General features: G+C 37.5%; 1 protein-coding gene across 2 annotated transcripts in view; it reads left to right on the top strand.

Annotated features, from left to right (window-relative positions):
* The window catches only part of ARHGAP20 (Rho GTPase activating protein 20), a 147,796-nt gene that overhangs the window by 66,018 nt on the left and 57,150 nt on the right, over nucleotides 1-24,628 (top strand). Inside the window, exon 3 of one of the 2 annotated variants that reach the window (XM_060103448.1) lies at nucleotides 21,604-21,705. In XM_060103448.1, coding sequence (XP_059959431.1) covers nucleotides 21,604-21,705 — 102 coding nt within the window. Of the gene's footprint in view, nucleotides 1-21,540; nucleotides 21,706-24,628 lie in introns of both variants that reach the window. The other variant, XM_060103447.1, reaches the window with a different exon arrangement.

Genomic DNA, 24,628 nt, shown 5'->3' with positions numbered 1-24,628 from the left:
GGTATATACACTCAAAAGAAAAACAACAGATGTTGAAACAAAAATATGCACATGAAGTTTTGTAATAACACTATTCACTATAGCCATAAGGTGGAAACAGCCCAAATGTCCATCAACTAATGAATGGATAAACAAATATGGTATATTCATAGAATGGAATATTATTCATCAATAAAAAGGAATTAAGTACTAATTCATACTACAATATTGATGAACCTTGAAAACATTATGCTAAGTGAAAGAAACCAGACATGAAAGGCCACATATTATATGGTATAAAATATTCAGAATAGGCAAATCCATAGAGACAGGAAGAGGTTACTAGTTGCCAGAGACTGGATGGAGTGTGGAGTGTGGAGTGACTGTTTAATAGGTACAGCTTTTCCTTTAGGATGATGAAAATATTCAGGAACTAGGTCGTTGTGATAGTTGTACAACACTGTGAATATACTAAATGCCACTGAATTATACATTTTAAAATGGTAAAAATGATAAAATGTTATTTTATGTGTATTTTACCATAATTTTAAAAAATAACTTAAAATTAAGCTTTTTTTAATTTAAAAAAAGAGTAACACTAGGACAAGAATCACCAACTTAAATGCTTTCAGGTCCCTGGGAGGTGCAGGAAACAGAGTAAAGAATTAGCAAGAGAGGGAACTGGTGAACTGAACAGTCAAAATCACGTCTTTGAAACCTCTGTGTGGGCCAAATAAAACATGACTGTGAGTTATGGTTTTCAACCTCTGTTACAGATTGAACAGAGCAACAATGATGGGTGATGTCAAGCAGATAGCTGACAGTAGAACTAGACTCATGATTCCATAAAAGTTAGGAAGAGGATAAATCTAAATTGTTTATCTCATAAGTTCACCATTTAGCACGATACCAAACCAACACATATAGAGGCTCACCAGGAATTTGTTGAATGAAAAATAAATTAAAAATAAGTAAGTAAATAAAGGCTGGACAGTACCTCTGTATTCCTTTTCTTAGTCAATTCTATCACCATCTACCTACCCCCACAGCTAATCAATTTGCAAATTTTAACAATCTTTATTTTTAATATCTCTTGAATATGTTTTTTCCTATATCTTCTATCCTTTTCTCACTGCCAACTCAGGTCCATGACACTTCTTGACTTACATTGCTGCAATAAATTCCTAAAGATCTCCCTTCCTCTAAGCTTGCCCTCCTCTAGTCTCTTCAACATATTGCAAAACACAGTATCCTCCTTAAAATCCTTTAATGCTTTCAGATAAAGGCTAAATGTGCTAGGAAAAACTTCTCTAATATGGGCCCTTCCTCATCCGCTTCTGCTGTTCTTCAGGCCTTCGTCACTCCAGCATTTCTGAACTTCCACAGTTCCTGAAGCATACCATGCATATTATGTTTGGCATGCTCTTCTTTCTGTAGAGAATGCCCTTCAGCCTTCATTGTTCTGTCCAGCCCTTAAGACTTCAATTCCTCCAAGAAACTTTCCTAACCAATTCAGTCTCAGATAGGACCTCCTATTTATGTTCCTCCCTGTGCCCTCAATATGCTACATATTTTTATTGAACTTACCTCACTGGTTTATCACTGTGTTTACTGTCTGATTCCCCTATCACATTGCTAGCTCCTTGAGGCTAGGGACCACATCTATCTCCAGTGCCTGGTGCGTGGCAACCACCCAGCAACAGCAACCCTTATCACTACTACAAATAACTAATTTATTATATGGTGATCATATACTCAATATATGTTAAATGAGGATATTTAAGAGGTACAAGGTAGGATGTAAGTGCCAGATACATGAGATACCAATCAAGGATTCAATTGAGAGAAAATTTTCATGGAAGAGATGGTATTTGGAATGAGCAGTGACCATGTGCTAGGCTTTGAGGTTATCAAGATCCTATCTAGTACTTGTGATGATAATCACTAATTGATTGCCACTTATAAACATAGACATTTCCAAGAATCATTCTGAATTTTAGTTTATTTTCTTTTGTAATTTAAGATCAAGCAACACTACCTGTAAAACTGTACCTAAAAGTTGACTCACTTTTACAATGAGCCTTAGTAATAAATATTTTTTAAGACTGTATTTTATTTTATTTTTCTATGCAGCAGGTTCTTATTAGTTATGTCTTATACATATTAGTGTATATATGTCAATCCCAATCTCCCAATTCCTCCAACCACCACCACCACCAACCCCTGCTTTCCCCCTTCATGTCCATACATTTGTTCTCTACATCTGTGTCTCTATTTCTGCCTTGCAAACTGGTTCATCTGTACCATTTTTCTGGATTCCACATATATGCGTTAACATATGATATTTGTTTTTCTCTTTCTGACTTACTTCACTGTGTATGACACTCTATAGGTCAATCCACATCTCTACAAATGACTCAATTTTGTTCCTTTTTATGGCTGAGTAATATTCCACTGTATATATGTACCACATCTTCCTTATACGTTAGTCTGTTGATGGGCATTTAGGTTGCTTCCATGAACTGGCTATTGTAAATAGTGCTGAAGTGAACATTGGGGTGCATGTGTCTTTTTGAATTATGGTTTTCTCTGGGTATATGCCCAGTAGTAGGATTGCTGAGTCATATGGTAGTTCTATTTTTAGTTTTTTAAGGAACCTCCATACTGTTCTCCATAGTGGCTGTATCAATTTACATTCCCACCAACAGTGCAAGAGGGTTCCCTTTTCTTCACACTCTCTCCAGCATTTGTTGTTTATAGATTTTCTGATGTTGGGTATTCTAACTAGTGTGAGGTGATACCTCATTGTAGTTTTGATTTTCATTTCTCTAATGATTAGTGATGTTGAGCAGCTTTTCATGTGCCTCTTGGCCATCTGTATGTCTTCTTTGGAGAAATGTCTATTTAGGTCTTCTGCCCATTTTTTTTGATTGGGTTGTTTTTTTTTTTTATGTTGAGCTACATGAGGTGTTTATATATTTTGGAGATTAATCCTTTGTCCGTTGATTCATTTCCAAATATTTTCTCCCATTCTGAGGGTTGTCTTTTCATCTTGTTTATAGTTTCCTCTGCTGTGCAAAAGGTTTTAAGTTTAATTAGGCCCCATTTGTTTATTTCTGTTTGAATTTCCATTACTCTAGGAGGTGGGTCAAAAAAGATCTTCCTGTGATTTATGTCAAAGAGTGTTCTTCCTATGTTTTTCTCTAAGAGTTTTATACTGTTTGGCCTTACACTTAAGTATTTAATCCATTTTGAGTTTATTTTTGTGTATGGTATTAGAGAATGTTCTAATTTCATTCTTTTACATGTAGCTGTCCAGTTTTCCCAGCACCACTTATTGAAGAGACTCTTTGTTCCATTGTATATCCTTGCCTCCTTCATCATAGATTAGTTGGCCACAGGTGCATGGGTTTATCTCTAGGCTTTCTATCCTGTTCCATTGATCTGTATTTCTGTTTTTATGCCAGTACCATATTGTCTTGATTACTGTAGCTTTGTAGTATAGTCTAAAGTCAGGGTGTCTGATTTCTCCAGCTCCATTTTTTTCCCTCAAGATTGTTTTGGGCGCTTCCCTGGTAGCACAGTGGTTGGGAGTCCGCTTGCCGATGCAGGGGACACGGGTTCGTGCCCCGGTCCAGGAGGATCCCACATGCCGCGGAGCAGCTGGGCCCGTGAGCCATGGCCGCTGAGCCTGCGCGTCCAGACCCTGTGCTCCACAACGAGAGAGGCCACAACAGGGAGAGGCCTGTGTACTGCAAAAAAAAAAAAAAAAAAAAAAAAAAAAAAAGATTGTTTTGGCTATTCAGGGTCTTTGTGTCTCCATACAAATTTTAAGATTTTTTTTTCTTGTTCCGTAAAAAATGCCATTGGTAATTTGATAGGGATTGCATTGAAACTGTAGATTGCTTTGGGTAGTATAGTCATTTTCACAATATTGATTCTTCCAGTCTAAGATCATGGTATATCTCTCCATCTGTTTGTGTCATCTTTGATTTCTTTCATCAGTGTCTTATAGTTTTCTAAGTACAGGTCTTTTGCCTCCTGAGGTAGGTTTTTTTCTAGGTATTTTATTCTTTTTGTTGCAATGGTGAATGGGATTGTTTCCTTAACTTCTGTTTCTGATATTTCATTGCTAGTGTATAGGAATGCAAGAGATTTCTGTGTATTAATTCTGTATCCTGCAACTTTACCAAATTCACTGATTCCCTCTAGTAGTTTTCTGGTGTCATCTTAGGATTCTATATGTATAGTATGTCATCTGCAAACAGTGACAGTTTTATTTCTTCTTTTCCAATTTGTATTCCTTTTATTTCTTTCTCTTCTCTGATTGCTGTGGCTAGGATTTCCAAAACCATGTTGAATTACAGTGGTGAGAGAGGATATCCTTGTCTTGTTTCTCATCTTGGAGGAAATGCATTAAGTTTTTCCCCATTGAGAATGACGTTTGCTGTGAGTTTGTTGTATATGGTCTTTATTATTTGAGGTAGGTTCCCTCTATGCCCACTTTCTGGAGAGCTTTTATCATAAATGGGTGTTGAATTTTGTCAGAAGCTTATTCTGTATCTACTGAGATGATCATATGGTTTTTATTCTTCAATTTGTTAATATGGTTTATCACATTGTTTGATTTGCCTATATTGAAGAATCCTTGCATCCCTGGGATAAATCCCACTTGATCATGGTGTATGATCCTTTTAATGTGTTGCTGGATTCTGTTTGCTAGTATTTTGTTGAGGATTTTTTCATATACATTCATTAGTGATATTGGTCTGTAATTTTCTTTTTTGTGTGATATCTTTGTCTGGTTTTGGTATCAGGGTGATGGTGGCCTCGTAGAATGAGTTTGGGAGTGTTCCTTCCTCTGCAATTTTTTGGAAGAGTTTGAGAAGGATGGCTGTTAGCTCTTCTCTAAATGTTTGATAAAATTCACCTGTGAAGCCATCCAGTCCTGGACTTTTTTTTTGTTGGAAGATTTTTAATTACAGTTTCAATTTCATTACTTTTGATTGGTCTGCTCATATTTTCTATTTCTTCCTGGTTTAGTCTTGGAAGGTTATACCTTTCTAAGAACTTTTCCATTTTTTCCAGGTTGTCCCTTTTATTGACATAGAGTTGCGTGTGGTAGTCTCTTAGGATGCTTTGTATTTCTGCAGTGTCCATTGTAACTTCTCCTTTTTCATTTCTAATTTTCTTGATTTGAGTCCTCTCCCTCTTTTTCATGGTGAGTGGCTAAAGGTTTATCAATTTTGTTTATCTTTTCAAAGAACCAGCTTTTAGTTTTATTGATCATTGCTATTGTTTTCTTTTTTCTATTTCATTTATTTCTGCTCTATTTATGATTTCTTTCCTTCTACTAACCTTGGATTTTGTTTGTTATTCTTTCTCTACTTCCTTTAGGTGTAAGGTTAGATTGTTTATTTGAGATTTTTCTTGTTTCTTGAGGTAGGATTGTATTGCTATACACTTCCCTCTTAGAACTGCTTTTGCTGCATCTCGTAGGTTTTGGTTCATCCTGGTTTTCTTGTCATTTGTCTCTAGGTATTTTTTGATTTCTTCAGTGATCTCTTGGTTATTTAGTAACGTGTTGTTTAGCCTCCATGGTTTGTGTTTTTTTCCCTGTAATTTACTTCTAATCTCAGCGTGGTCGGAAAAGATGCTTTATATGATTTCAGTTTTCTGTAATTTACCAAGGCTTTATTTGTGACCCAAGATGTGATCTATCCTGGAGAATGCTCCATGTGCAATTGAGAAGAAAGTGTAATCTGCTGTTTTTGGTTGGAGTGTCCTATAAATATCAATTAAATCTATCTGGTCTATTGTGTCATTTAAAGCTTGTGTCTCCTTATTAATTTTCTGTCTGGATGATCTGTCCATTGGTGTGAGGAGGTGTCAACGTCTCCCACTATTATTGTATTACTGTCAATTTCCTTTTTTATAGCTGTTAGTATTTGCCTTATATATTCAGGTGCTCCTTTGTTGGGTGCCTATATATTTATAATTGTTATATCTTCTTGGATCGATTCCTTGATCATTATGTAAGTTTCCTTCCTTGTCTCTTGTAACATTCTTTATTTTAAAGTCTATTTTATCTGATATGAGTATTGCTATTCCAGCTTTCTTTTGATTTCCATTTGCATGGAATATCTTTTTCCATCCTCTCACCTTCAGTCTGTATGTGTCCCTAGGTCTGAAGTGGGTCTCTTGTAGACAGCATATATATGGGTCATGTTTCTGTATCCATGTTATGGTCATGTTTCTTTTGGTTGGAGCATTTGTTCCATTTGCATTTAAGGTAATTATCAATATGTATGTTCCTGTGACCATTTTCTTAATTGTTTTGGGTTTTTTTTTGTAGGTCCTTTTCTTCTCTTGTGTTTCCCACTTAGAAAAGTTCCTTTAGCATTTGTTGTAGGCCTGGTTTGGTGGTGCTGAATTCTCTTATCTTTTACTTGTCTGTAAAGCTTTTGATGTCTCCGTCAAATCTAAATGAGATCCTTGCTTGGTAGAGTAGTCTTGGTTGTAGTTTCTTCCCTTTCATCACTTTAAATATATCATGCCACTCTGTTTTGGCTTGTAGAGTTTCTGCTGAGAGATCAGCTATTAACCTTATGGGAGTTCCCTTGTATGTTATTTGTCATTTTTCCCTTGTTGCTTTTAGTAATTTTTCTCTGTCTTTAATTTCTGTCAATTTGATTACTATGTGTCTTGGCCTGTTTCTCCTTGGGTTTATCCTGTCTGGGACTCTGCACTTCCTGGGCTTCAGTGGCTATTTCCTTTCCCATGTTAGGGAAGTTTTCGACTATAATCTCTTCAAATATTTTCTCAGGCCTTTTCTCTCTCTCTTCTCCTTCTGGGACCCCTGTAATGCAAATGTTTGTGCATTTAATGTTATCCCAGAGGTCTCATAGGCTGTCTTCATTTCTTTTCATTCTTTTTTTCTTTATTCTGCTCTGAGGTAGTTATTTCCACTAGTTTATCTTCCAGGTCACTTATCCGTTCTGCCTCAGTTATTCTGCTATTGATTCCTTCTAGTGTATTTTTGATTTCATTTATTGTATTGTTCATCTCTGTTTGTTTGCTCTTTAATTATTCTAGATGTTTTTTCTTTAATTGTTCTAGGTCTTTTTTAAACATTTCTCACATCTTCTCAATCTTTGCCTCCATTCTTTTTCTGAGGTCCTGGATCATCTTCACTATCAGTATTCTGAATCCTTTTTCTGGAAGTTTGCCTATCTCCACTTCATTTAATTGTTTTTCTGGCATTTTGTTCCTTCATACAGCACACAGCCCTCTGCCTTTTCATTTTGCCTCTCTTTCTGTGAATGTTGTTTTCGTTCCACAGGCTGCAGGATTGTAGTTTTTCTTGCTTCTGCTGTCTTCCCTCTCATGGATGAGGCTATCTAAGAGGCTTGTGCATGCTTCCTGATGGGAGGGACTGGTGGTGGGTAGAGCTGGGTGTTGCTCTGGTAGGCAGAGCTCAGTAAAACTTTAATCTGCTTGTCTGCTGATGGGTGGGGCTGAATTCCCTCCCTGTTGGTTGTTTGGCCTGAGGTGACCCAGCACTGGAGGCTACAGGCTCTTTGGTGGGCTAATGGTGGACTCTAGGAGGGCTCATGACAAGGAGTACTTCCCAGAACTTCCGCTGCTAGTGTCTTTGTCCCCGCGGTGAGCCACAGCCACCCCCTCCTCTGCAGGAAACCCTCCAACACTAGCAAGTAGGTCTGGTTCAGTCTCCTGTGGCATCACTGCTCCTTCCCCTGGGTCCTGATGCACACACTACTTTGTGTGCGCTCCAAGAGTAGAGCCTCTGTTTCCCCCAGTCCTGTCAAAGTCCTGCAATCAAATCCCACTAGCCTTCAAAGTCTGATTCTCTGGGAATTCCTCCTCCCATTACCAAACCCCCAGGTTGGGAAGCCTGATGTGATGCTCAGAACCTTCGCTCCAGTGGGTGGACTTCTGTGGTATAATTGTTCTCCAGTTTATGAGCCACCCACCCAGTGGTTATGAGATTTGATTTTATTGTGATTGCGCCCCTTCTACTGTCTCATTGAAGCTTCTCCTTTGTCTTTGGATCTGGGTATGTTTTTTGGTGAGTTCCAGTGTCTTCCTGTCGATGACTGTTCAGCAGTTAGTTGTGATTCCAGTGGTCTCGCAAGAGGCAGTGAGCACACGTCCTTCTACTCTGCCATCTTGAACAAATCTCCTTAGTAATAAATATTAAGAGATATTACTGTGGCTCAGTTTCATGAAAGCTATTATCTAGTTTTAGTGAAAAATGATTAAGGTCCTAAAACTCCTTTTTGCCTTTCTGAAGTGGCTTCACAAACCTATTTGAAAATGAAATGTTAATACATAAGATGCAGGCAGCAGGTTAATTCTTAGACTCTGATTGTATTTGTTAGATCATTTTAGAGCTTTGTTAATTATAACTTGTAAAACCTAATCAAGCTATATTAAGAGGCTAAATAGAATGTTATCATCTTGACCTCCTTCCCATTTCCATACTCAAAGAGACTAAAATAAACACATCTGCATTGCACTCAGGATAAAAATAAACAGTTCAGAGTTACATAATTGAGAAATACATTTTTAAGTAGGAAACATTGATTAAGATTGTAGTTTTAAAGAAAACAAAGGTTGTTTGTGTTTTTGTTTCCTTCTACAAAAGATTTTTTCTTTTTAAATTATGTGAGTACTGAGATGTTTATTTTTCTGTAGAGTGCTGTCAGAATGTTGTGTTTTTTTTTAACCAATGCTTAGCTTGCTAAAATCACAAGGCATCTCTTGCCATACTTATGTATAGACATTTAAAATGAAAGACTGTAGGCATGTACATTGATAAATCTACACTGAAAAAGCAAGATTTTTAACTTAATTGTGAGTACCCCCCACACCATCATCAAATCTATTTATTTGAAAGTATTATTGTGAGATGGAAAATGAATTATTATGTACTAAAATCCTTTGGAATTGCTTTAAAACACAACCCATTTTTGAAATAACCTAATTAACATTTAGTCTATACTAACCCCAAGCAAAAAAAAAAAAAAATCTTTTTAACTCCCTAATTACTTCAGATTAGTCTTTATTTATAAGCATTTAAATGTTTTAGAAGCAATATTGTTTCAACTAGGGTCAGCAAAGTATGGCCCAGAGAGGCTGCCTGTTTTTATAAATAAGGTTTTTTTGGATCATAGCCACACCTGTTCCTTTAGGTATTATCTATGGCTAATTTTGCCATACAATGGCTAGTTGAATATTTGACAACAGAGATCAACAAAGCCTAAACTATTTACTATCAGACCCTCTGAGTAATAGTTTGAGTATCCCTGGTTTAAATGCTACTACTATCTAATGGTTTATCATTGTCATCAGAAAGCAGTTATTCATTGAATACGTAAAGCCAAAATACAAAAAAATGATTTTCCCCTTGCAAAATTTTCCTGCCAGGCCATTAAGAAACTAGAGCTATGTAAAATGCTGTTAGCCATTTCTTCATTCATTCATTGCTTGCTAGCCTTGTCCTCACTCCGTTTTCACAAGAGTAAGTTAAATTTTATTCTTGTTTTCTATAAATTTGAAAATCACTACGTAATACAAGATGCTATTATGCCTTCTCCTATTCCCCCACCCCAGAAGATTTTGAAATAGGAAGGATTTTTCTGTGTGATGGTGAATCTGGGTCTTTCTCTATGTTCAATTCCAATCTATAATATTAAACATAGTAACTCCATTTCCCTTTTATTTCAAAGGACTTCAGTTGATTTATTTGCCTTGTTATTCACTTCTGCATCTCTGCAAATTATACATAGTATGTGCTTAATTAGTAATTAGTGAGCATAACAGAATTCACTTATTTGGAATGGTAACTATAGCTCAAAAAACACAGGAAATGATGGAACAAATCTTAAAAGTTCACTTTACCTTAAGTAGAAATAAATGCTATTTATACTTAGTTTAAAAACACAGTTGTAGAATTTTAGAATGTTAGAACCAGTCTTAGAGAGTTGGAAGAGAGCAGTAATTTTCAAACTTCAGTGTGCATTAGAATCACCTGAGTGGCTTGTTAAAATACAAAATGCTCAGGCAACCCTCCAGAGTTTCTGATTCAGTAAGTCTGAGGTGGCCCTGAGAATCTGCATTTTTAAGAAATTCCTAGTTGTTGCTGATGCCACTTGTGGGGAAACCACACTTTAAGAACAACTGTAATAGAGGAAGGGGTGGCTGATTACTCAGATATTACCTCAGAGAGTTATCAAGATAGTGTGTGGTTCTCAGCCCTTTAGTATGCCCAGGAGAGATCAGATACTGAGACCCATACTATTCAAATCCAAGAAACATAAATAAGTCAGAATCTCCATTTATTGCAGCTGCCATGTGAACCAGATACTTGGGATGACAGAGCATGGTCTCTTATACCCTCTACTTTGATGGAGACCCTGACAAATTCTTGTTCTTTGAGCTCCTTTAAAAATTAGACTAATACAAGAAATATCTCTTAGTTCTTGTCATTATTGTTATTACTGTTGCTTGGATTTTACACTGACTTGTTTCCCTGAGGCCACTTTAATGTATGCTTATCCTTGCCTTTATAAACTATACTTTAGGATAGGGTTGTTTTCACAGAGTTTCCCTCTCATCAGTAATCTTATTGTTTTCTTTTTAATTTTCTATTGACACATAGTTGATGTATAATATTATGTAAATTACAGGTGTACAATATAGTGATTCATAATTTTTAAGGGTTATTATCCACTTACAGTTATTATAAAATATTGGCTGTATTCCTTTGTTTTACAGTATATCCTTATATCATATTTTATACATAATATCATGTACCTCTTAATTCCCTACCCCTATGTTGCCATTCTCACCTTCCCTCTCCCCACTGGTAACCACTAGTTTGTTCTTTGTATCTGTGAGTATGCTTCTTTTTAATTATATTCACTAGTTTGCTGTATTTTTTAGATTCCGCATATAAGTGATATCATACAGTATTTGTCTTTCTCTGTCTGATTTATTTCAATTTACATAATACCCTTCAAGTCATTCGATGTTGTTGCAGATGGCAAAATTTCATTCTTTTTTATGGCTGGATATTCCATTATATATATATATATATATATATATATATATATTATCTTCTTTATCCATTCATCTGTTGACGGACACTTAGGTTGCTTTCATATCTTGGCTATTGTAAATAATGCTGCTGTGAACATTAGGGGTGCATGTATCTTTTGAATTAGTGTTTTTTCTTTTTTTTTGGATATATACCCAGGAGTAGAATTCCTTGGTCAAATGGTAGTTCTATTTTTAGCTTTTTGAGAAACCTCCATAATGTTTTCTACAGTGGCCGCACCAATTTACATTCCTGCCAATGGTATATGAGGATTCCCTTTTCTCCACATACTCGCCAACATTTGTTACTTGTGTTCTTATTGATGATAGCCATTCTGACAGGTGTGAGGTGATATCTCATTGTGGTTTTGATTTGCATTTACCTGATGATTAGCAATGTTGAGCATCTTTTCATGTGCCTTTTGGCCGTTTGTGTGTCCTCTTTGGAGAAATGTCTGTTCAGGTCTTCTGACCTTTTTTTTTTTGGTTGGTTTTTTTTTTGGTGGTTGTTTTTTTTTTTTTTTTTTTTTTTTTGCAGTATGCGGGCCTCTCACTGTTGTGGCCTCTCCTGTTGCAGAGCACAGGCTCCGGACGCACAGGCTCAGCGGCCATGGTTCATGGGCCCAGCTGCTCTGCGGCATGTGGGATCATCCCAGACCGGGGCACGAACCCGTGTCCCCTGCATCGGCAGGTGGACTCTCAACCACTGTGCCACCAGGGAAGCCCCTTTGACCATTTTTTAATCAGGTTATTTGTTTTTTGATGTATGAGCTGTTTATATATATTGGCTATTAAACCCCTTATCAGTCATATCATTTGCAAATATTCTCTCCCATTCAGTAGGCTGTCTTTTTGTTTTGTCAGTGGTGTCCTTTGCTGTGCAAAAGATTTTAAGTTTAATTAGGTCCCATTTGCTTATTTTTGCTTCTATTTTGTTTGCTTTAGGAGATGGATCCAAAATATTATTGCTACAATTTATTTCAAAGAGAGTTCTGCTTATGTTTTCTTCTAGGAGTTTTGTGGTTTCCAATCTTACATTTAGGTCTTTAATCCATTTTAAATTTATTTTGTATATCGGTGTTAGAGAATGTTCTAATTTCATTCTTCAACATGTAGCTGTCCAGTTTTCCCAGCACAACTTATTGAAGAGACTGTCTTTTCTCCATTGTATATTCTTGCTTCCTTTGTAAGGGATTAATTGACCAAATACATTATTATTGACCAATACATTATTAATTAATAATTAATTAATCTGGTCTCTCCAGTTCCATTCACCTATGTGTATCTTTTTGTGCAGTATCATACTGTTTTGATTACTGTGGTTTTGTAGGATAATTTTAAGTCAGGGATCATGATTCCTCCAGCTCTCTTCTTTTTTCTCAAGATTGTTTTGGCTATACAAAGCCTTTTGTGTTTCCATACAGATTTTTTAAGTTATTTGTTCTAGTACTGCGAAAAATGTCCTTGGTGTTTTGATAGGGATTGCATTGAATCTATAGATTGCCTTGGGAAGCATGGTCATTTTAACAACATTGATTCTTTCGATTTAAGAACATGATATATCTTTCCATCTGTGTCATCTTTAATTTCTTTCATCAGTGTCTTATAGTTTTCAGAGTACATGTCTTTTGCCTCCTGAGGTAGTTTTATTCCCAGGTATTTTATTCTTTTTGCTGTGATGGTAAATGGGATTGTTTCCTTAATTTCTTTTTCTGATTTTTCATTGTTAGTGTATAGGAATGCCAGAGATTTCTGTGCATTAATTTTGTATCCTGAGACCTTACCAAATTCATTGATTAGTTCTAGTAGTTTTCTGGTGGCATCTTTAGGATTTTCTATGTATAGTATCATGTCATCTGCAAACAATGAGCGTTTTACTTCTTTCTTTCCAATTTGGATTCCTTTTATTTCTTTTTCTTCTCTAATTGCTGTGGCCAGGACTTCCAATACTGTGTTGAATAAAAGTGGCAAGAGTGGGCATCCCTGACTCGTTCCTGATCTTAGAGGAAATGCTTTCAACTTTTCACCATCCAGTATGTGGTTAGCTGTGGGTTTGTCATATGTGGACTTTCTTATGTTGAGGTTTATTCCCTGTATGCCCACTTTCTGGGGAGTTTTTGTCATAAATGGATGCTGAATTTTGTCAAACGCTTTTTGTCAAAAGCATCTATTGAGATGATCATATGGTTTTTATTCTTCAGTTTGTTAATGTGGTATATCACATTGACTGGTTTACATATAATGAAAATTACTTGCATCCCTGGGCTAAATCCCATTTGTTCCTGGTGTATAATACTTTTAATATGTTGTTGGATTTATTTTGCTAATATTTTGTTGAGGGTTTTTGCATCTGTATTCATCAGTGATAGTGGTCTGTAATTTTCCTTTTTGTGTGACATATTTGTCTGGTTTGGGTATCAAGGTGATGCTGACCTCATAGAATGAGCCCAGGAATATTCCTTCTCCTGCAATTTTTTGGAATATTTTGAGAACAATAGGTGTCAACTTTTCTCTAAATGTTTGGTAGACTTCACCTGTGAAGCCATATGGTACTGGACTTTTGTTTGTTAGGAGTTTTTAAGTTATTGATTTAATTTAATTACTGGTATCTGGTCTGTTCAAATTTTCTGTTTCTTCTTAGTTCAGTCTTGGGAGATTTACCTTTCTAAGAATTTGTCCATTTCTTCTAGGCTGTGCATTTTTGGCATATATTTGTTTGTAGTAGTCTTTTGTGATCCTTTGAATTTTTGTGGTGTCAGTTGTAACTTCTCCTTTTTTATTTCTGATTTTAGTGATTTGAGCCCTCTCCCTTTTTCTCTTGAGTGTCTGACTAAATGTTTATGCATTTTGTTTATGTTTTCCAAGAATCAGCTTTTAGCTTCATTGAACTTTTCTATTGTTTTTTTAATCTCTATTTTATTTATTTCTGCCCTGACCTTTATAATTTCCTTCCTTCTACTAACTTTCGGCTTTGTTTGTTCTTGCTCTAGTTCCTTTAGGTGTAAGGTTAGATGGTTTATTTGAGATTTTTCTTGTTTCCTGAGGTAAGCTTGTATTGCTATAAACTTCCCTTTTATAACTGCTTTTGCTGAGTACCATCAATTTTTGGATCATTGTGCTTTTGTTTTCATTTGTCTCTAGGTATTTTTTGATTTCCTCTTTGATTTCTTCAATGATCCATTGGTTGTTTAGTAGTGTATTTTTTAGCCTCCACATGTTTATGATTTTTGCATTTTTTTTCTTGTAGTTGGTTTCAGTCTCATAGCATTGTGATCAGAAAAGATGCTTGATCTGATTTCAATTTTCTTAAATTTACCAAGCCTTGTTTTGTAGCCTATCATGTGATTTATCCTGGAGAACATTCTGTGTGCACTTGAAAAGAACATGTATTCTGCTGCTTTCAGATAGAATGCTTTACATGCATCAATTAAGTTCTTCTGCTCTAATGTGTCATTTAAGGTTAGTGTTCCTTATTGATTTTCTTTCTGGATGATTTGTCCATTGATATAAGTGGTGTGTCAAAGCACCCTATTATTATTGTGTTACTGTCGATTTCTTCCTTTATGCCCGTTAACATTTGCTTTATGTGCTTAGGTGCACCAATGTTGGATGCATATATATTTACAATTGTTCTATCTTCTTGGATTGATCCCTTCATCATCATGTAGTGTCCTTCTTTAACAGCCTTTACTATATAATCTCTTTTGTCTGATATAAGGTAGCAATGCTTACATTACTTTCTTTTGATTTCCATTTGCATGGAATATCTTTTTTCATACCTTCACTTTCAGTCTGTGTGTGTCTTCAGATCTGAAGCAAGTCTCTTGTAGGCAGCACATATTTAGGTCTGGTTTTTTGTGTCCATTCAATTACTCTGTGTTTTGATTGTAGAATTTAGTCCATGTACATTTAAGGTAATTATTGATATGTATGTTCTTGTTGCCATTTTGTTACTTGTTTTGGGGTTGCTATTGTAGGTCTTTTTTTCTTTCTTCTTTTATTCTCTTCTCTTGTGATTTGATGACTGTCTTTAGTGTTATGTTTGGATTCCTTTTTCTTTTTTTGTGTATATCTATTATAGATTGTTGGTTTGTTGTTACCATGAGGCTTTTATGTAGCCACGTGTGTGTGTGTGTGTGTATACACAATTATTTAAAGTTGCTGATCTCAAGTTTAAAAGCAGTTTAACAACCTTGCATTTTTACCTGCCCCCTGTGTTTACTGTTTGTGACAGCATATTTTACATCCTTTTGTGTATCCCTTAACTACTTGCTGTGTATATAGATGATTTTACTACTTTTGCCCTTTAACCTTCCTACTAGATTTATATGTGGTTGGCCTACTACCTTTACTGTATATTTGCCATTACCAATGAGATTTTTCCTTTCATAATTTTCATATTTCTAGTTGTGGCCTTTTCTGTTTAGAGAAATCACTTTAACATTTTTTATTATGTTGGTTTTGTGGTGCTGAACTCTTACCTCTTACTTCTCTGTAAAACTTTTGATCTCTCCTCCAAATCTGAAGGAGAGCCTTGCTGGGTAGAGATTTCATGTTTGTAGGTTTTTCTCTTTCATCATTGAAAATATATCATGTCACTTCCTTCTGGCCTGCAGATTTTCTGCTGAAAAGTCAGCTGATTGCCTTCTGAGAGTTCCTTTGTAGGTAAGTTGTTGCTTTTCCCTTGCTGCTTTTCATAAGTAGTCTATCTTTATTTTTAGACATTTTAATAACAGTGTGTTTTGGCTTTGTCCTCTTTGGGTTGATTCTGTATGAGATTGTTTCTTTTCTCAACTTAGGGAAGTTTTCCATTTTTGTGTCTTCAAAATATGTTCTCTGATCCTTTCACTCTCTCTTGTCCTTCTGGGATCCCTGTATTGGGAATATTGATGCACTAGATATTGTCCTAGAGCTCTCAAACTGTCCTTATTCCTTTTCATTCTTTTTGCTGTTCAGCATCAGTGGTTTCCACTACCCTGGATACTAGCTTGCTGATTCATTCTTCTGTATGATTTAGTCTACTGTTGATTCTTTCTAGTGTATTTTTCATTTCAGTTATTGTATTCTTCATCTCTGTTTGGGTGTTCTTTAAATTTTCTAACTCTTTGTTAAAAACTTCTGACTTCTCACTCTGTGCATCCATTCTATTCCCAAGTTCTTTGATCACCTTTACAGTCACTACCCTAAACTTCTTCTCATGTAGATTTCCTATCTTCACTTCACTTAATTCTTCTCCTGCAGTTTTTATCTTGTTCCTTTGTCTGGAACATTTTCCTCTGTCACCTCATTTTGCCTAAGTTGCTCTATTTTTATGTATCTGGTAGATTGGTTATGATTCCTAACCTTGGAGAAGTTGCCTTTTGTAGGGTATGTCCTATGTGTTCCAGTAGCACACTCCCCTCTCATCACCTAATCTATATGCTCTAGAAGTTCCCCCTATGAAGGCTACATCTATCCTTCTGTTGTGGCAGGCTGACTATGTAGATGGTCTGGAAGCTTGGATGGCCCAGGATCTTACCTTGTGCAGAGGCTGCCAGCCACTGGTTGTTGGGACTGGGTCACAAAGTGGCTAACTGTCGAACCCCAGGAGGCCCCGGTGCTTATGCTACCTCACTGGTTTGCAGAGTCAGGGTCCAGAAGACTCCAGGGCTATTGCCCACCCACTGGTAGGTGAAGCCAGGTCCTGGGGTTCATGCTGGATGATTGCCAGTCAGGGCTGCATCCTGGAAGCTGGTTTCAGAGCCCAGGGATCCCAGAGTTGGTGTCAGGTCACTGGTTGGGGGAGGGTTTCCTGATAGAGTTGGGTATGGGGTCCAGGGTGTCTCAGAGCTTATGCCAGCCTGCTAGTGGGCAGGGCTGAGGCCCAGCTGGTCTCACAGCAAGGTCTGGCCTGCTGTGAGCAAGCCGGGTACCATAGGCTGCAGGATAGTGGTTTACTTCTGTCTGCCCCCTGGTGGGTCAGACTGGTCTAGAGGTTAGTGCAGGCTTCCTATAGGGCAGTGGGGGACCCAGGGTCTTCCAGAGATGTTGCCTGCCCAATGGTGAATGGAGCTGTGTCCAGGACCTTCTGGTGTGCAGGGCCATGTCTAGAGGCATGTCTAGAGGTGGCTGTGGACTCAGGATGACTTCAGGCAGCCTGTCTGCTGATGGGTGGAACTTTGTCCCCACCCAGTTAGTTGCTTGGCCTGAGGCATCCCAGCACTGGCACCTACAGGCTGTTGAGGCTATATCTTGGCACTAATGAGCTAGAGGGAGCATCCTACAATGTCACCTGCAAGCACCAGCTTCCACATAGTAGAAGAAGCTTCCAAGAATGGTTGCCGCCAGTGTCTATTTCCCCAGGGTGAGCCACAGCCACCCATCCCCTGCCTGTCTGGGGGACTCTCCAAGACCAGCAGATAGGTCTGTCCCAGGCTTCTATCAAATTACTGCTTTTGCCCTGGGTCCTGGTTCATGTGAGATTTTGGGTGCACCCTTTAAGAGCAAAGTCTCTATTTCCCCCCAGTCCTGTGGGGCTCCCGAAATTAAGCCCTGCTGCCTTCAGTGTCAAATGCTCTGGGGGCTTGTCTTCCTGGTACAAGACCCCTGGGCTGGGGAACCTGATGTGCAGCTCAGAGCTCTCACTCCAGTGGGAGGACCTCTGCAATGTAATTATTTTTCTGTTTGTGAGTCACCCACCCTAGGGTATGTGACTTCACTATATCACGAGTCCACCCCTCCTACCTATCTCGTTGTGGTTCCTTCTTTATGTCCTTAGTTGTAGAAGATCTTTTCTGATAGGTTCTGGTCTTTTTCAGTGAGGGTTGTTCTGCATATAGCTGTGATTTTGGTATGTTTGTGAGAGGAGGTGAGCTCAAGGTCTTTCTCCTCTGCTGTCTTGGCCTGGCCCAACCTCTCTCATCAGTAATCTTAATTCCACCTTTTGAGTACATGTTAATATAGTTAGTCACATATACAAATTATAAAAGGAATTTAAAGACCTTCTACTCCAACTGCCTTACTTTACAATGAGGAAACTGAGGCAGCCAAAATAACTCACCATGTCACACTACTTTGGAAAACGTCTTAGATTAGCCCACACCCTCTCCTACCCCCATCAAGTCCTAAACTACTGAGCTCAACTGCCATGGGTGGAGGAGGAATCTGAGTCGGTATGAATGAAGTTCTTTTCCTTTTGAAAGGCTACATGGAATTTTTTAAAGTAAGTGTTTTGAACATACTTAACTTGTAAGTCCCCTCCACTTAATAGCAGTGTGTTTTAACTGCTATGAACATCAGCTTCCAAATCTGTGAAATGAGGGATGATACCTACCTTCAGGGCTTAAGTATTGTTTCTCTCTTCTTCCTCCTTTTCCTCTTAAAGTCACCTTCTAGTGTTCAGCTGTTGAAAAATAACCAGATTTACTGCCTTTAATTCTTCACTATTCTTTTCACTCCTCACCTCAAACCCTAGATCGTTTGAGTTCTGCCCTTACCATTTTCCTGGAACTGCTTTGTTGAAGGTCTTAATGAACAACTGATGACTTTTTTCCCAGACATCTTCTCAGTCTTCAACTTGTTATCCCGTTCACCAGTTTCAGTACTACAGACCACCACTGCTTTTTATTCTTCTTTTCCTGCTGCTCTATACACTACTCTCCATCTTGTTCACAGTTTCTCCTCCTTTCTTCACCCCTTCAGATTACATTTTTTTCAGGGATGTGTTTCTGCCTTTTTTCTTATTCTTTACCCCTTTGGGCAGTTCTAGTCATTCCCATAGTATTATTTATGCAACTGCCTTTGTATGATAACAAATATGACATCTCTTTTAAGTGCTGGCTGCCTGCCTTATCTCCCCATGTCACCTAGTCCCCTGGTAATTTCACACTCAATATATTTGAAGCTGCACTCATCTCTTCTTCCTCAGCCACAATGTGTTTTCTCTACAGTGTTCTTCATCTTCGTTAATCTCAAAAATGTGTATGTGAATATAGGAGACATAGATTATCCAAAGCAATTTTAAAAAAGAAAAAGTTGGTAGATTTATACTACCTAATTTCATGATTTACTGTAAAGATAGAATAATAAGGCAATGTGGTTCTGGCATAGATTAATTCTTAAAAAGATCAGTGAAACAGAATAGACAGCCTGGAAATAGACCCATGATCTTACAGTCACGTGATTTTCAACAAAGGTACCAAAGCAATCCACTGAGGAAAGGAAAACCTTTTGTGCATATGGTGCTAGAACAATATGGTATTCATATAGAAAAACAAAATGAAGCTTAGCCCTTACCTTATACCATAAACCAAAATTAATTTAAGACAGACCATAGACTTAGATGTAAAAACTAAAATCATACAGATTTTAGTGGAAAACATAGGAGAGTATCTTCATGACTTGGGGTAGGCAAAGATTTCTTAGAAAGGACACAGAAAACAAATACCATTTTAAAAGTGATAAATTAGACTTCATCAAAATTAAAAACTTTTTAAGTTTTAAGAAATGTACAGGCAAATCACAGACTGGGAGAAAATATTTGCAAAACATTTGACAGAGATAATATATATATGTGTATATATGTATATGTGTATAGGTATGTATGTGTATATGTGTATATGTGTGTGTATATATGTATATCAGGAGATAGATAGATAGATAGATCCAGGATATATAAAAAATTCCTACAACTAAATAATAAAAAGATACATAACACAACCTTTTTAAGTAGGCAAAATATTTGGAGACAGTACACAAATTAATATATACAAATAACCAATAAGAACATGAGTGTTCAACATTATTAGTCATCAGGGAAATGCAAATTAAAATCTTAATGAGACACTAGTATATATACACTAGAATGGCCAAAATTTAAAAGATTGATAATGCAAATGTTGATATGGTTGTGAAGTACCTAGAATTATCCTTTACTATTGTTGAAAATATAAATTGGTACAACCACTTTGGGAAACTTACTGGTAGTTTTTTTCTAAAAATAAACATGACAACAATTCTGTGACCCAGCAGTTCCACTGTGAGATATTTCTCCAAGAAAAATGTAAACATAGATCATAAAAAAGACCAATAGAAGTTTAATAGCAGTTTTAGTCATAATAGCTAAATACTGGAGAGAGCCCACGTGTCCATCAGTAGGAGAATGAATAAGCAAACTGATATATTTATACAGTGGAATACTGTTCATCAATATAAAGGAATGGATTACTAATAAACGTAATAAAAACATGCTGAGTAAGAAATGTCTTACACTAAAAGAGTACATACTAAGGTTTTGTTAATATGAAATTCTAGAATAGGCAAAACTAATCTTCAGTGGGAAGAAAAATCATAATAATGGTTGCCTTAGGGTTGATGGAGAAGGGATTGATGGTTGAAAGGAATTTGAGGGACTTGGGGGCTGATCAATGAAAAAACTATGACCCTTGGACAGGTTTGCATAAGACAGGAAGTCCCTTACAGCATGAGACAATCTAGCAGTTTATGGCCAAAGGACCACCATCCAAAAAAGGAGGAGGGCAAGGGAATTCCTGAGGTGAAGGAGATTGGAGTGGGTGGCTCTGGAGATTACCTGTCTAAATGATGTTGCTCAGCAGCATGGTGGGGAGTCTAGGTCAGAGAGCTCCAAAGGCAGTAGTGACTTGGGTCTTATAACCACAAGGCTCTGTCTTATCAATGGCTAGCAGGTGTTGGGTGTAGTTTTGTGGAGTATACAAAGCAGGCAAGCTATAAAATGGTTAAAAATCTGCTTGTTTTGGGTTATTTTTTAAATAATTAGGTGTATAAAAATGTTAGTTTAGTTCCAGCAGACTTTGGAGCTAATGGATCTCAGCCTGCAACAAAGAGATAAACAACTTGAGCCAATACATAGAGGCCGTCTTCATCTAATTAATATAACAACTGAAAAGGGATAAGAGGAAATTTTTTGAAGTGATGATAATGTTCTATATCTTGATAAGGGTTTAAATTACACAAGTGAATATGTTTTTCAAAATTCAGAAAATATACAGCTAAGAATTGTGCATTTCATTGTACATGATATGCATGCTGAAGTATTTAGGGGGAAATGTACTGCTGTATGCAGTTTTTACTGAAATGTCAAAAATAGAATGGGTTAATTGAGAGAGAGTTAGATAGGTATCTGATAAAGCAAGTACAGTAAAATTTTACTGGTAGAATCTAGTTGGGATATACATATATAATAAACATAAGTTTATTGTAAAACTTTTAATTTTGCTTGTTGTTTAAAAAATTTTATAATAAAATATTAAGGACCACCATGTGGAGACAGACTGAGGGACCTGTTAGAAAACTATGCCATTGCATTAAAAAAAATAGAGAGTTTTATATTTCTTGACCAAATTTAACCTATAATTTTTTGTAGAAACTCAATCCTATATTTGATCATTTGACTAAAGATCTCTGGTGTTTGATCTGTTACAGGGAAAGTCCTTCTGCTAGCGTGGACACATGTGCATTTCTGTCATCATTTTTGTGCTCCAATAGGACTCTGCTAATTGATGGCCGGGTAGAACTGAAAAGAGGTCTGCAGAGGCAGGAGCGACATCTTTTCCTGTTCAATGATCTGTTTATCGTGGCCAAAATCAAGTAGGTATAGTGGACACTCTCTCCTGGTTATCATTATAAAATTGCATTTCCACCAACAAAGGTTACCTTTCTATTCAATGTTCACTGTAAGAATATCTGGCCTCTGTTACCATAACTAATATCTGAAGTGAGTTTTATGTTTGTTTTGTTTTGTTTTGATTTGGTTTTGAAAAGATGTTTCACATATTTATTCATTCAACAAGTGTTCATTTAAGTCCCGCTCTCTGCCATGCTCTGAATAAATAAAGGGGATACAGTGAAGAATGTGATGGGTACAGTCCCTGCTTTCATTCTAATGTGTGTAGGGAGAAATGACAAATTGTGCTTAATGCTGTGAAGAAAATATGGTGAAGTGAAATATGGGATATATGTTAGGTAGGTATAGACGGGGGGGGTGGAAATCAAGGAAGAATGAAAAACAACTAGCCATGCAGATATTAGTAAGATGGGTATTCTAGGCAGAGGGAACAGCAGGTATAAGGGTGGTAGGGAAAGTTTGGCCCTTTGGAGGAGTTAAAAGAAGGCCAGCATAATAAGCAGGAAGAGAGTAATATAAATTGAGATTGGAGAAATAGACAAGGATCAAGTTATCAGGACCATTGTGGGCTGCATTAATTATCTATTAATTATCTATTGCTGTATAACAGATTACCCCAAAACATAACAGTTTATGACTACAAACATCTTATACATTTTCTCTGAGTCAGGAACCTGGGAATGGCTTAGCTAGTGGTTCTGGCTCAGGGGCCCTCATGAGGTTGCAGTCAAGCTTTTGAACCAGGGTTATAGTCATGTCAGAGCTTAACTGGAGAGAATCTTGAAACTTCCCAGATCACTATGTGGATCCTGGCAGGCCTCAGTTCTACAATGGCTGCTTTCCAGAGTTCTTCTCCATGTAAGTTTCTCCACAGGTCTGCTTGTAACGTGGTATTGTTTCCTTCAAAGTGAAAGATCCAAGAGAGTGAGGAAGAGAGTATTAAAGGGAGAGAACACCTAAAATAGAAGCTGCAGTCTTTTATAGCCTAATTTTGAAAGTAGCATACCATCATTTCTGATGTAGGCTATTGGCCACACAGATCATCCTTGGTACAATTGGAAGGGAACTACACAAGTGTGAGTATTAGGAAGCCAGGATCATTGGGGGCCATCTTGGAGGATGGGTACCACAAAGGCTATGATAGGAGTTTGGATTTTATTCCAAATGGTTTTAATTAAGGGAGTAGAATAATGTACATATTTTTAAAATATTGTTCTGGATATGATATGTAATGGATTAGAGGACAGAAAAGAGTAGAAGCAAGGCCACTGGACAGGAGGTTATTGTAGTAGTCCCGATGAGATATAATGAAGGCTTTATCTGGGGAAATGGCGGTTAAAGGAAGGACGCAGACATATTTGGAATATACTTTAGAGGTAACCAAAAGAATTCACTTTTCGCTCAACACTAAATGCCAGTGCAGTTATCATCCAACCTAGAACACAATAGTTATAACTTGCTCCATCCCCCATTCTCACTGTTTATGAAACATCATAAAAGAGTAGTTTAACAAATCCAATCTCATCAAGAGATTTTTTGTCACTAGAGAAGAGTAAACTTTTTTCTACTATCCGTACCCTCACACCTAAGTTATGCCATGTCACAAATAAGATGCGGGTGGGGAGGAGATCAAGATTGTGGAGTAGGAGGATGCTGAGCTCACCTCTCCCCAAAAACACATCAGAAGTACATCTACATGAAAATAAATTCTCACTAAAAACAAACTGGAGACTGGCAGAAAGACTCTTCCGGCAATCAAGGCTGTAAAGAAAGATCCACAGGGAGTCAGGAAGGAAGGGAGGAGAAGCAATCAAGTCAGGACTCACATCCCTAGGAAGGGAAGAGAAGAGGAGGGAAATATCATGGGCTTGCAGATCCTCCCTGGGGAGTGAGGGGTTTGAACCACATATTGGGCACCCCAGCCAGCACTGGGAAGACAAGTCCCCTTAGTTGGTTTGAAAACCACTGACTGACAGGAGGGCTGTAAGAAACCGAGACTCCACCCATGAAGAAATGGACACACTCTTTCTTACTCCCAAAACAAGGCAGAGGAAGCAGATTAAAACTGCCCAGGGCTCTGACAATAGTGAACACCCCAGCCTCGCCTCTAACTCTGGCGCAATTACCAACTAGGATGAAGGCTAATGTTGCCGAGACAAGTGTGCACTTGCAGGGGATGGAGCCAGCTTAGACCTAGCACTGCAGTTAAATGCAGCAAGGATGTTTATTGCTGGCACTCACAGAGGGCAGCAGATCAGGGGCTGTCTGAAGCTCTGACTGACATGCTGGAGCCATCTCAGTGTGTGCTTTAGCTGCACCAGGTGCCTGCTCCAAATCCCTCTTGCTGCATTGCTACTCCCCTCTGGGGTGAAGGTACCATGGCTGGGAGAGGGGAGAGTGCATACTTAGAGGAAAAGAACCAGCTCGTATCTGACCCTTAGGGCTTCTGCTCCAACAGTATGGACCTGACCCTGCCACAAATAGGGTGGTGATAGCTACTGAACATAAGAGAAACTTAGTTTACACCTGGCTCTGGCTCTAGGCCTCTGTCTCCAGCCCTACCTCTCACCAAGGTGATAGCTGCCAGCACACCGTGGGAGAAGATATGACCCACGCTCAATTCAGATCCAGCTCTCCCACCAAAGCCACTGAGAACACACATACTTGAATAGGAATACTCCCACACAAGGACACTGCTTCAAGACTGGGATAGGTAAGTATTCACCTAATTTCACAGAGACAGAGAAAGTTAAACAAAATGAGAAGAAAGAAGAATTTGTTTCAAACAAAAGAACAAGAAAAAAACCTGAAAAACAACTAATGAAACAGATAAATAACTTACCAGATAAAGAGTTCAAAGTAGTAGTAATAAAAAAGCTAATTGAA

The sequence above is a fragment of the Mesoplodon densirostris genome, chromosome 7 (genome assembly GCF_025265405.1).
Source record: "Mesoplodon densirostris isolate mMesDen1 chromosome 7, mMesDen1 primary haplotype, whole genome shotgun sequence".
NCBI lineage: Eukaryota > Metazoa > Chordata > Mammalia > Artiodactyla > Ziphiidae > Mesoplodon > Mesoplodon densirostris.
Note: the sequence above shows the minus strand (reverse complement) of the source record. Positions and strands in the feature narration are given on the sequence as shown.